Source organism: Microtus pennsylvanicus, chromosome 13 (assembly GCF_037038515.1).
Source record: "Microtus pennsylvanicus isolate mMicPen1 chromosome 13, mMicPen1.hap1, whole genome shotgun sequence".
In the NCBI taxonomy this organism is placed as follows: Eukaryota; Metazoa; Chordata; class Mammalia; order Rodentia; family Cricetidae; genus Microtus; species Microtus pennsylvanicus.
In genome coordinates, this window is record NC_134591.1 from 24,458,167 (window position 1) to 24,472,181 (window position 14,015).

At 38.5% G+C, this 14,015-nt stretch overlaps 1 protein-coding gene across 1 annotated transcript in view; it reads right to left on the reverse strand.

Moving 5' to 3' along the window:
* The window catches only part of Haus6 (HAUS augmin like complex subunit 6), a 38,852-nt gene that overhangs the window by 16,613 nt on the left and 8,224 nt on the right, over nt 1-14,015 (reverse strand). The window contains exons 5-12 of the mRNA XM_075946754.1: nt 12,803-12,947; nt 11,753-11,818; nt 11,288-11,336; nt 9,478-9,648; nt 6,280-6,473; nt 5,126-5,252; nt 3,731-3,833; nt 1,543-1,624 (exon numbers count right to left, since the gene is read on the reverse strand). Of these exons, the coding sequence (XP_075802869.1) occupies nt 1,543-1,624; nt 3,731-3,833; nt 5,126-5,252; nt 6,280-6,473; nt 9,478-9,648; nt 11,288-11,336; nt 11,753-11,818; nt 12,803-12,947 (937 nt within the window). The remainder of the gene's footprint in view (nt 1-1,542; nt 1,625-3,730; nt 3,834-5,125; nt 5,253-6,279; nt 6,474-9,477; nt 9,649-11,287; nt 11,337-11,752; nt 11,819-12,802; nt 12,948-14,015) is intronic.

A 14,015-nucleotide genomic window follows, 5' to 3' on the forward strand; every position in this document is an offset into this window, starting at 1 on the left:
TTTCACAGCACACATGTGGAAGTCAGTTCCCTCTCTCCACTATGTGAGTCTGAAGGGTCAGGCCTGGACTCATGTCCTCAAGCTTGGTAGTAAATACCTTTGTCCACTAAGGTATCTCACTGGTCACCAGTCACTGATTGTAAGAGCTAAAATGGGATAACAGAAAACAGGCAATAAAGAAAGTAGAATACCTGAAGGAAGTGGTAATGAAATGAGCTTAGGTTTTTCATATTAAATTTGGTATTAGAGTAAATCAGATGTCTTCTAATATTTTTTTCTAAAGAATGTTAACTATTTATAAAATATCAAAAACTTCAGTATAAGTCCAACATAGTGGTGCAGACCTTTAATACTAATACTAAGGACACAGAGACAGGCAGGTCAGCTTATATTCCAGGAGAGCCAGAACTACACAGTGAGACCCTGACTCAAGCAAACAAGCAAAAAAAGATAAGGGGGAAAACAAAAACAAACAAACAAACAAAAAAAAAAGTTGGGGCTGGAGAGGTGGCTCAGCAGTTAAGAGCACTGCCTGCTCTTTCAGATGTCCTAAGTTCAATTCCCAGCAATCACATGGTGGCTCACAACCATCCATAAGAAGATCTGGTGCCCTCTTCTGGCCTGCAGGCATGCATGCAGGCAGAACACTATATAAACAAAACTTCAATATATGGGCCAGAGAGATGACTCACCTACTAAGAGCATTGCTGTTCTTGCAGAGTGTTTGGTTATTAGTACCTACAATGCAGCTCGCAACTATAACTTCAGTTCCAGGGAATCTAGCACCCTCTTCTAGCCAAGGGCACCAGGCATGCACTCAGCACACTTACACACTTATATGCAGACAATGTAAACATTGTAAACATAATAAAACATAAATTAAAAAGAAACTTTTATAAAACAGATGGAAACAGCAAGCTGTGCAGATGAATCATCAGGTGTTGGTGGCGCACACCTTTAATCCCAGCACTCAGGAGGCAGAAGCTGGCAGGTCTCTGTGAGCTCAAGACTAGTCTGGTCAACAAGCAAGTGCCAGGACAGCCAAAAGTTACACAGAAAAACCCCGTCTCAAAAAACTTCAAAAGAAAAATAGAAAGATAAAAAAGACAGAAAACACGGACCAACTGAAAGCTAAATTAGACTCAGCCACTGCAACAGAAAGCATTAGTCTGTTCCCTACCAAACCAGATTACCTCAAATGCCCCAAAATTTTAGATTCAATAATTAAAAGTGATTCAAAAATAGCACACACATAAAGGAAAGGGCAAGATTCCCAAACTTACCTTCTGCAATTTCCAAACCTATACTTCCTTCAAAACTCAGACAATCCCCATTATGTAATCCAATATTCAGATAAACAGAAGAGGAAAGAAATGCCCAGGCACAGCAAGTACTGAATGTCTTCTGCAAGAATGGGTCTGCAGTAAAAACACTGTCTAGTTGAGAGGAAGAAATCACACACTATTCTACAGTACAGAAAGTTGTAAACTGGCTTAAGATGAGATTCAAATCAGCAGTCAGTATGAAAATCAAAAGCTTTACCTGTCGGCTAGATCACACACACCTCCTAGGGTATCAGCTTCTCTTCCATTACCATTTTCTTGGTTATGTTCTTTATGTGTATCTAAGGAAGTGTAAAAAGTATTCTTTTAGTTATGTTTATGTAAACATGTAAAGAGACACCTGGACCATGGCAACTCTTGTAAAGGAAAACATTTAATGAGGTGGCTTACTAGTAGGAGGTGTGGCTTTGTTGGAGTAGGTACGGCCTTGTTGGAGAAAGTGTGTCACTTTGGAGGTGGGCTTTGAGGTCTCCTATGCTCAAGTCATGAGTCTCAGATCACTTCCTGTTGCCTGTGGCCGGAGATGTAGGCCTCTCAGCTCGAGCACCACGCCTGTCCGCATGCCTCCATGTACCAGCATAATGGACTGTAAGCCACCCCATCAAATGTTTTCCTTTACAAGAGTTGCCATGGTCCTGGTGTCTCTTTACAGCAATAGAAACCCTAACTAAGGCAGAATTCCAGAAGGAAAGGATTTAAAAATGAAAGATGGAGATGGCTCAGCAGTTGGTTTTTCAAGACAGGATTTCCTTGCAGCCCTGGAGCCTGTCCTAGAACTTGCTCTGTAGCCCAGGCTAGCCTCAAACTCCCAGAGATCTGCCTGCCTATGCCTCCTAAATGCTGGGATTAAAGGCGTGCACCAACTCCACCCAGCTTGTTGAAAGATATTTGATTACATGGTGTAAAGATATGTTACTCTGAACAGCCAATAGCTATGCAGGATTTCCAGGCACAGAGGGTGCTTAGGAAGAAAAAGTGCAGAGATATGGAGAGAGAACAAGCAAGACATGCAAGAGAAGTAACAGCCACGAGCCATGTGGCAGCAAATCTATTAATAAAATGGGTTAAATTTTAAGAACTAGTTAGGAACAAGCCTAAGCTATCAGTTGAGCTTCATAATACGTCTCTGTGTCATTATAGAGGAGCCAAAGGTCCCAATGAAAAGTTCAACTACAGCTTATTGCTCTTACAGAACCAGAGTTTGGCTCCCAACACCCACATCAGGCAACTCAAAAATGTCTTAAGTCTAGCTCACAGGAATGTGACACCTCTTCTGTTCTCCATGGGTACCCTCGTGCACACGTTTGCACAGATATATGCAAACATATAAACACACACATAAAATCAATTTAATAATGAAAGACGGGGGCTGGAGAAATGGCTTAGAGGTTAAGAGCATTGCCTGCTCTTCCAAAGGTCCTGAGTTCAATTCCCAGCAACCACGTGGTGGCTCACAACCATCTGTAATGGGGTCTGGTGCCCTCTTCTGGCCTGCAGGCATACACACAGACAGAATATTGTATACATAATAAATAAATAAAAATATTAAAAAAAAAAAGACAGGCAATATTAGAGAAGACACAGGAAGACAATTTTTTAAACTTGGAAAATAATGAGCTTCTAGAATATACATATACACAATCCAAACATATAAAAACAAACCTACATTTAGGCATGTCCCAACTAATCTGCATAACATAAAAAGAAAAGTCTTATAAGCAACCATAAATTGTAACCTAATTGTGCACAAATGAACAATGAGACAGTCAATGGTCAGCTGTAGCAGAAAGCAGGAAGCCAGACTTTACCATCAAAGTCCTAAAGATGATTTGTCAAGCCAGGGTTCTAAATCCAGGCTAACTACTGTTCCGTACTGAATAAAACACCAGGTTTAGTGTCTCACACCTTAATCCCAGTCCTCACATAGGCTGAAACATTCATGTTTTACAAATGATACGATTCTATCCTTTTTCATGACATTTTTGCCACCAAAACAGAAATTTTACGTACATTTCACAGTAAAAATAACTGGAGAGCAGGCAAGATGGATTAAAGAAACGTTACCCAGGATCTGAATTTGATCCTGGGGTCTCACATGCTAAAAGAGGGAACCCGGTTGTTCTGCAACCTCAACACAAGCACTGTTGAGTGTACATACACATGCAAATAAATGTAAAAATTATTTTAAAAATATAAATAACTATTATGAACAATGAAAAATAAACCAAGTACAGTGGTGAACATGTATACTTCCAGCACTCAGGGCAGAGGCAAGAGGACTGCTCCAAGTTCCAGGCCAGCCTGGTCTACACAGTATGTGCCAGGTCAAGCAATGCTTTACCAATGAGACACTGTCTTTAAAAGGGGACTGGGGGGAGCTCACCAACCTGGAAGTGAAGCAGGATACTTTAAAAGTACACTTTTTTCATATACTTCCTCTGACACAGGATCAAACGAAAGGGGAGACATGGGAGGCAAAAGATCCACAGCCTTAAAATACAGAATTCACAATATTAAACACTCTCACAAACAACCACAATGACAAAGCTAAGTTCATCTACGAATAGATTTTTCCTCCTAATGAATTACCAAACATTTATCCTGCGACTACTTTTTTTTTTAAGTTTTATGAGTATGGACATTTTGCCTACATGTATGAGCACCATGTGTGTGCCTGTTGCCCACAGAAGCCAGAAGCAGGCATCAGAAGCCCTAAGATTGGAGTTTTAGCTGGTTATGAGCCACCGCATGGTGCTAGGACTCAAAACAGTAGGCTTAAGGATAGACCACCTCTCCCACCCTTGCAAACATTTTTTTTTAAATCAAACAATGTATTATTTGTATAAACAAGTTTCAAATTTTATTTAATAGTATTTTAACCCTCTGAATTTAAAATGAGTAACTATAAATAACTGTAGCTTAATGAAGAACTGTAATGTACTTAGAAAAAAATTATACAAATTAATTAAAACATCTGAACTGCACAGTAGCACACACTATAATCCTAGCATGTAATAAACAGCTTAGGCTACAAGTACTCCAGATCAGCCTACAATACATATCTGCACAACAGATACCTGTCGCTAAAAGAAAACCACTGAACGAGCATGTGGTGCGGGCTTATAATTCTAGCAATTGGGAGCAGATGCAGGAGGATCACTGGGTCATGTCCATCATCACACAGCAAGTTTAAGGCCAACCGAAGATACATGAAATTGTCTCAAAAAAAATAAATAATAATAACTTGGACTGATGAGATAGCTGCAGGAAAAAGCACTTGTCAGGCAAGTCTGAGGGCCTGACTTCCATTCCAGGAACACAAGCAAAAAGGGATGGGAAGAACTGACACCATAAAGTCACCCTGTGCCCTCTGTATGTGCACCATGGCACATATGTGTTGCCCCAGCTCCATCAAACATATAATAATTATATACAATTATTAAAAAAACTTCAGTGTAAACACAATACATACACATGCACACACATTTCTAGATTACTGTAACATAAATTAAAAGACTGTTAAAGCTTAAAGACAGCCGGGCAGTGGTGGCGCACACCTTTAATCCCAGCACTCAGGAGGCAGAGGCAGGCGGATCTCTGTGAGTTCGAGACCAGCCTGGTCTACAAGAGCTAGTTCCGGGACAGGCACCAAAGCTACAAAGAAACCCTGTCTCGAAAAAATAAAAAAATAATAAATAAATAAATAAATAAAAAGCTTAAAGACAACAAAGAGAATTGCCAAAATTAAACTCTTCTCCAAAACACAAATCTAGAGTACTTACTGAAGACCCGCCTTTAATTAGACCGAAAGGAGACAGACCAAGAAATTCTTTCCACTTCTGATGCCATTTTCCTTCCTTTTCAAGGACAGAATGTCTTATTGCAGTGACGTTCTCTTTAATTTTATGCCTATGATATCATAAGAAATAACTGTATTTGAAGGACAAATAAAAATATAGCACAATTTAAGAAAATAGTATTAGGGAAGAGAATATAAAAAATTAACCATTAAACTACATATAAATTGAATTAACTCTCACAAGTGACTCTTCAGAATTTAAAATATATTTTTTCTCATTTTAAAACAAAAAAGCAATCATACATCTACTACTCCACTTATCTTAAAAACAAACATTTTTGAGACTGGGTCACACACAGTAGACTGGCCTAGGCTACTTAACAGAAGATGTCCCTGAACTCCACCACCTCCTGCCAGGGCCTCCTAAAAACTGGGATTAGGCTTTTGCCACAGGGCATTATTTTCCCCAAGCTCTAATCTTCACTCTGAATTCCACTCCCACTCCATCAACTCCTATAGGGAGCCAAGCTCATGATCTTCCAACTCAAATGAGGAACTTTTTTCATGCTCAATTTTCAGGGGAACTCACTATATAGAGTAGGTTGGCCCCAAACTCACAATCTTCATGCCTCAGCCTCCCAAGTACTATGATTATAGCTGTGTGCCACCATGTATGAGTTCAAGGTTAACCTGTTCTACATAGTGAGTTATAAGACAATCAGGCCTAAAAAGTGAGACTGTCTCAAAAACAAAAAGAATTATCATAAGACAAATAATTTATTCCAAAAATAAAAATAAAAACTACATTACTTGTCCTTTTACTTCACATATCTTTCTGGAAATTCCTTACATAAGACTCTTGAATACCAGTATTTTTCTTTTTTTAAGATATATTATATATACAGTGTTCTGTCTGCATGTATGCCTGCAGGGCAGAAGAGGGCACCAGATCTTATTTCACATGGTTATGAGCCACCATGTAGTTGCTGCGAGGTGTTCTTAACTGCTGAGACATGTCTCAGGCCCAAATACCAGTACTTAACTTATATGCCAAAGCTGAAAAATTATACACAATTTCTGCTGGAAAAACCACCCTACCCACCCCATAGTAAAGTAACAAAAATTTTTTTTGTGTACCTCATATGTTTCATATCTGATAATCTTTCCCTCTGTAATTTGGCTTCTTTTTCAAGGTAGTGAAGGTCTATTATCAGTCTTGCTTGGCCAGCCTTACAATGTTCATATTTCATTACTTTCAAGACTTCATTTAACAACTGGATAATGGTTAAGAGGTTCAACTTTCCAGCCTCATAAACATTTCCCATCTGCAACTAAAGATGTACAGGGGTAAAAAAGCAAAGATCTGTAGGTTCTTTTGGCAATACTTACATACTTATGCTTTTTACTATTATCACACCTTAAGGGATAAATTGATCACCACCCAAACATAAAACTATGGAAAAAATTTCAATCCAAAAGGAATTTTCAAAGAATTCACACATTTTTATATCATGCAAAAGGCTAAAATCTAGCAGAAAATAAAATCAAACAGATGGAAAGAAAAATAGAGGGGCTGGAAAGAGGATTCATTAATGAAGATCAATTGGATCAATTGGTGCCCTAGCAGGACTCGAGTTCAGTTCCCAGCACCCACATGGCAGCTTACGATTGTCTCTACCTCTAGGTCCAGGGAACCAAATGCTTCCCTCTTCTGGCATTTTTGAGCACCAAGTGCACATGCAGTGTGTACACTCACTCATTCGCATAAAAAGTAAAATAAATCAGTTTTTTTTATAAAAAGTCTAATGAGAAAGCAAATTTGCAAAAGGGATCACAATTTTTTTTCTTTGAGACAGGGTCTTACTATGTAGCCTAGCTGGGTTAGAACTCACTATGTCAACCAGGCTGGCCCTGTACCCAGAGATCTGCCTGTCTCTGCCTTTCAACTGACAAATTTATTTTAACAAAAGTTGCAAAAATGTCAGCTAGCCCAGCTTACTAGAGTTGCAGGTCAGTAAGAGAACCTGTCTCAAAAGAAAAAAAAAAGGTGGATTATCACCTGAAAAACAAGAAAAGACACCTGAAATTGTCCTCTGGCTTCCATGAGCTCACATACCTGAGAGCATACACAAAAGCAAGAAAAGAAACACAGAAAGAAAGAGGGAAAAAATGAGGAGGCTGGAGAGAGAATTCAGTCTTTTGAGTGTTCACCATCCAAGTATGAGGTCCCCATTACCCACCAAAAAAAGTGGGTTTGGTGGCAAGTACTTGTAATCCCAGCAATGCAAATGAAGACAGGATGATCCCTAGAACTCGCTGGACAGCCAGGCTAATCAGTGAGTCCCTGGTGTCAGTGAGAGACCTTGCCTCAAAAAACAAGGTGGAAGTCAGGCATGGTGTTACACACCTTTAATTCCAACACTCACAAAGCAGGGGCAGATGGATCTCTTAATTTGAGGCCAGCCTGGTATGACTTCTAAGCGAGCCAGAGTTATACAGTGAGACCCTACCTCAAATTAAAAAATAGTGATTTTCTCTAAAGACGTGACCACTTCCTGCCTTATCTATATTCTTAAACATAATTAATGTCTTTTCTTTTTTGTTGTTTTGTTTTTGTTTTGTTTGTTTTAATATTTATTTATTTATTATGTATACAATATTCCGACTGTGTGTATGCCTGCTGGCCAGAAGAGGGCACCAGACCCCGTTACAGATGGTTGTGAGCCACCATGTGGTTGCTGGGAATTGAACTCAGGACCTTTGGTAGAGCAGGCAATGCTCTTAACCTCTGAGCCATCTCTCCAGCCCTTTGTTTTGTTTTTTAAGATAGGGTTTCTCTGTAGCTTTGGAGCCTGTCCTGAAACTCTCTCTTGTAGACCAGGCTGGTCTCGAACTTACAGAGATCCACCTGCCTCTGCCTCCCCAGTGCTGGGATTAAAGGCCTGCGCCACCACCCCCAATCTTAATGTCTTTTCTGATACCTGCCCTACACCCTAGAGGAATTTGAATTTATACATCTAGAGTGTTACATACTATGAATCTGATGCACATATATTGCACCCTAAAGTGAAATCTCTTCACAAAATATTTTTTTTATCCATGTAACTTCTATATACTACAATCAATACCAAATAGGTGGTAGATACTAAATAAACTGTACTTACTAAGGAAAGAATAAGTAAGTCAGACAATTAAAATGTTCCACATGAAGACAGAAATACATAGATGGTGTATGAGTGGTACTTTGGCTGAAGAAGAAAGATTAGAAATATTAGTAATATTGTACAGGGACCAGAAGCTGTGGTGCATGTCTTTAATCCCAGCATTCAAAAAAAGTAAAGGTAAGTGGAGCCATATGAGTTCAAGGCCAACCTGGTCTACAATGCTAGTTCCAAGCCAGTCAGACATACACAATAAGACTTTGTTTAGAAAAAAAAAAGACAAAAATAAAATTATTGATAGAAAGGAAGCTGTTGAAGTCATGGCACTGTTAAGAAAATGTAGGTAAATCTGTAGTGACAGAAAGAAAACTGTGTGTGTGTGTGTGTGTGTGTGTGTGTGTGTGTGTGTGTGTGTGTGTATATATATATATATATATATATATATATATATATATATATATATATATGGAAGGCCAGGCATGGTCTACATAGCACTCAGGAGTCAAACAAAGGCAGACAGATCTCTGTGAGTCTGAGGCCAGCATGGCCTACATAGCAAGTTCCAGGATAGAGACCTACCACAAATTTCCCCCACGGCTTGTTTTCCAAATTACTGAAGAACAAAACCCTTCCTAAACTCAACAAAAAAAAAAAAGATACAAAGAGAGCTGGGCTTGGTGGGGCCTATAATCCCAGCACTGATGAGGCTGAGGAAGGGGGAAATGTATAAAGAACTAATTCAGAGGGAGTTGAAATGGCTCAGGGGATAAAGACATTGACACCAACACTGTCAAGCGGAGTTCAACCTCAGGACACAAACGAAGAAGAGACTACGTTGTCCTCTGACCACCAAATACACACATGTGTGAATATGTGTGAATGTGTGTATGTGTGTACACGTACATACATACACAAAAAAATGTAAAGAACCAAAACAGTACTATTTTCATACTAAGCAATCTTAAGCTCTCCATGCTACACAAAATTGTACAATGAAGAAGAGGTAACTAAAGCAATAAATCCAAATACACATACCTTTGACAGGACCTCTATGAAGGCTTCACTAGAGACGATAAAGAACACAAATGCTGGAAGCAGTGGGAAAGCAGAGTTGACAGGAAATATAAAAAGCAGTGAGGCTGTTTTAACACATTTCCTAAACAACAAAGTTTACCTGACACATCTGTTCCTCGATTCTGTCAAGTAAGAGTCTTGGTATATTAACAGTAACATTAGTTCCATCCAAAACACACTGGTTATCAACACTGAAGAGTGAACTAACAACTTCTCTCTCCTTTTCCAAAAACAGGAGTGTCTCATTCACTAACGTCCACAAAGACCGAACCTTTGAAAACAAAACAAAATAAGAAATCCACACACAACATATATGTACTCTAGGAGTTGGAGAGATGGCTCAGAGGTTAAGAGTTGCTCTTAGAGATATCCTAAGTTCAATTCCCGGTAAACACATGGTGGCTCACAACCATCTTAATGAGATCTGGTACATACATGCAGACAGAACAATGTATACATAGTAAACAAACAAATAAATAACACATATGTATTCTAAGAAAACGCTGGCATAAGTATTTGTTCACCCCTTCTAACAAAAGAAATACAGCTGAGAAGAAAATCAAGTGATGGCATTCTAACTGTTTAAAGCACTGATATTATCTCCAAAGGGGCTTGAAAAAAAATGTTTTTTGGGAGGAAGGGACTTGAAACAGGTTCTCACTATGTAACTTTGGCTGGCAAAGAACTAGATTAGACCATGCCTCCAACTCAGAGTTCAGCCTGCCTCTGCTTCTCAAGTGCTAGGATTAAAGACTTGTGCCACCAGGGCTAACTTAAAGAATTTCTTAGGGAAAATAAAGCTAATTTAATCTTCAAACAAACTTAAAAAATCATTATACTACCATTAAAAAATTGTATTACATATGGCAGGCTCAAAAAGGAAGAAAACAAATGCTAGATGTGGTGGTTGCACACACCTTTAAGCCAACCACTTAATGGCGAGGCAGACAGAGCTCTGAAAGATCTAGGCTGCTGGACTGACTTCCAAGCAGCCAGGGCTATGTATCCAGACCCTGTCTCAAAAAGAGAGAAATGAAAGATGAAGTAAGTAAGCAGGATTCAATCAGAAAAAAAAAAAAACCTCACAAAAGCAAATGAGAAACACTCCCATTCTTCTCAGAGTAAAGGTAAGGTAAGTGTGCACATTATGAACTTAGTTTCCTTTGACAGCAATGAGGTGTTTTTTAAAATAAAAAGTTTCCTGTTCTTTAACATTTCATTATTATTATTTTATGTATCTGATGTTCAGCCTGCACGTATGTATGTGTGCCAGATTCACCCACTGCTAGTGAAGGCCAGAAAAGGACTTCAGATCTCCCAGGAGTTACAGGGACTGAGAGGGGCTATATGGGTGCTAGAAACCAAACCCGGGTCCTCCAAAAGAGCAGCCGCTACTCAGCCATGTCTCCTGCTCTTTTGAAAGTAACATTTTGCCTTCATATGCTAAAGGCTCATTGCAGAAAACTTAGAACACATAAAACAAAATCTTTCCACCAATGCCCCATTATTAACATTGTTATCTCCCCATGTGTGGATATATATACACAAAAATTATATTTTTAGACAAAACTCAAGTTGTTATATATGTTTTTTGTTGCTACTTCTCATTTGGAATTTACATTGTCAGGTCTCTGAAATACACTGATCTAGAAAACGCTAACATTAATGCCCTATAGAAACTTTCACAGTAAGCATATCCTCTGCTATTTAAAAAATGTATCTCATGAGCCGGGCGGTGGTGGCGCACGCCTTTAATCCCAGCACTCGGGAGGCAGAGGCAGGCGGATCTCTGAGAGTTGGAGACCAGCCTGGTTTACAAGAGCTAGTTCCAGGACAGGCTCCAAAGCCACAGAGAAACCCTGTCTTGAAAAACCAAAAAAAAAAAAAAAAAAAAAAAAAATGTATCTCACCTTTTGAATTTCCTCTTGTATATTACTCTGGTCATCAGAGGGGTTCATTCTAATAAAAAAATTAAACAAACAAATTAGTCGTTAAAAAATCCACATGGTAATTTCACATCCAAGAAAACTGGTCTGCAAATCTACAAACAGGCATTTCAGTTAAAAATAACAACAACAACAACAAAGCTCTCAGCTGGGTGTGATGGTGCATCCCTGTAATCCTAATTACAGATCTGAGTTCAAGGCTAGCCTGCTCTATAGTCCCAGAGCAGACATGTCTCAAAAACAAAAGAACTCAAGTTCAAAGCAGTAATTTTTAAGAACTTTATTAAAGTGAGAGGGAAAAACCATGCTCTAGTACTAACATCAACTGGCTAATGATATTTACTCTATTTCTATTTTTAGTAGTTTATCACTCATAATTCAAGACCTAAACTCTGTGTAAGGTAAATTCCGGCTCTAAAGGTCACTTGCCTTTTAATTTGATTTTGTAGGGCCATGTATTCTGATCTCAAATTTCGTATTTGCTTAATAGACAAACTGCAAGAAAAAAACAAAAAAGAACATTTCCATTGTATTGAACTGGTATGAGCCACCTGTTTGTTTTCTTTATTCTTATCTTTACTGCAATGTTTTAATAATAAAAACTAAAGAGACCAGCAAGATGATTCAATGAGGAAAAGCACTTGGCTCCAAGCCTGACATCCTGAGTTTGATCCCCAAAACGATACAGCAGAAGGTGAGACTCAACTCAAAAGTTGTCCCCTAACTTCCACTTGCACAATACGGAGTGTACAAACAATACATTTATTTTTACACGTAAAAGTAAAAAGATAAAACTATTCCGTGACAGTCTTACCTGTCTCATTTCATGCTGTGACACCAGTGCACAGAAAAAAGAATTTGTTGAACAGATAAACACACATACAGTAAATAAATACTATAAACTAGAGTATGCCACATGTCAACTCTCCGGATGTAGAAGAAAAACACAGTTCATATGGCAAGAAACAGTCTATATGGCAAGGCTCAAGTAACAATGAATGAATGAATGTGCTATGAAATGACTAATATAGAGTACTTGTTGGTAGGTACAAAATATCTATTCAAACTATGAAATAAACATTAAACACAGAACAGAAACATGGAAAAATTTACAGAATGAATAACACAATTAAAACTTAAAACTACAACTCCATGACCAAAGAGATGACTAAGCAAATGAGAACACTTGCTGCCCTTCAAGGACTCTGGTTCAACTTCTAGCACCCACACAGTGGCTCACAACTGTCTCTAACTCCCTCTCCTGGCCTCTGTGGGCAGCAGGTACATGTGATGCACAGACATACGTGCAAGTAAAGCAGCCAAACACATAAAATAAAAATAATTTCAAAAATTGTGTAACTAAAATACAATATTAGTAATCAAGTATTTGAAGTAGGCATAGATCATGTCGAGGCTTGTTTATATTGGGATTTTTTTTTTAAAAAGAAAACTATTTACTAACTTTAAAATATGACTTACTGTGCGTTTTCCTGGTATTTTTGGGTAACATAATGTTCTCTTTGCAAAATTTGTAAAAATCTGTTACGTGCTACGTGGCATCTGGCAATGCACTTGTGCATATCCTGTTGCTTTGCATTAAATGTTTCTGCAAAACGCAGAGAATCTATAAGGAAGACAAGATCGCAGACATCATCACCATGAGCTTGTTTTTTCAATAAAACAAACGGGAGAAAAAAATAAAATAAAACCTGTGCCATTTTGTAAGCAACTTTTCACTTTGTTACTGGTGATCAATGAAGAAGAATCCATACAAACATATCAGAGGTCAGGCTTTTATCTATAAAACCTACTGTAAAGACAGATTAATAGTAAAAAAATAAGGATATTCTCCCAAGCAGGGTCTCCACACTGCACTTAAAACTTACCAGGTAGAAGGTGGTGGTGCAGGCCTTTAATCCCAGCACTCAGGAGGCAGAGGCAGGTGGATCTCTGTGAGTTCAAGGTCAACCTGGACTACAAAGTGAGTCCTAGGCAGGACAGCCAGGACTGTTACACAGGAAAAACAAACAAACAAAAACACAACATATCTGGGCTGGAGAGATGGCTCAGAGGTTAAGAGCATTGCCTGCTCTTCCAAAGGTCCTGAGTTCAATTCCCAGCAACCACATGGTGGCTCACAATCACCTGTGATGAGGTCTGGTGTCCTCTTCTGGCCTTCACGCATACACACAGACAGAGTATTGTATACATAATAAATCAATAAATATAAAAAAAAAAAACACAACATATCCACATCCCAGCAAGCTGCGTAGAAACCTCCACAACGCCTAATTAGTTAAAGAAAATTAGTTCACTGAATTCAGAAGTCACCTAGACATTCAAAATCTTGACTAAAATTACTTTAAATCAGAAGTTATATTCAGAAACACAAATACAAAATAAATTCTTATTAAATCCAAATACTTAGCTGAGTATGGTGGTACGCACCTATGATGCTGGTACTTGGGAGGGAGAAGGAGATCAGGAGATCAAGGCCAGCCTTGGCCACAGAGAAAGACTAAGGCCAGCCAGGGTTATACCAAACAAAACAATGAAAAATCCACACATGCATATTTTATATAAAACAGCTTGCATTACATATAATTGGGATAAATCACCTATTTACAGAAAAAGAGGCACAATGCTAATATGGCATTAGATTTAAAGTATATAAATATGTATAAAGCATGCT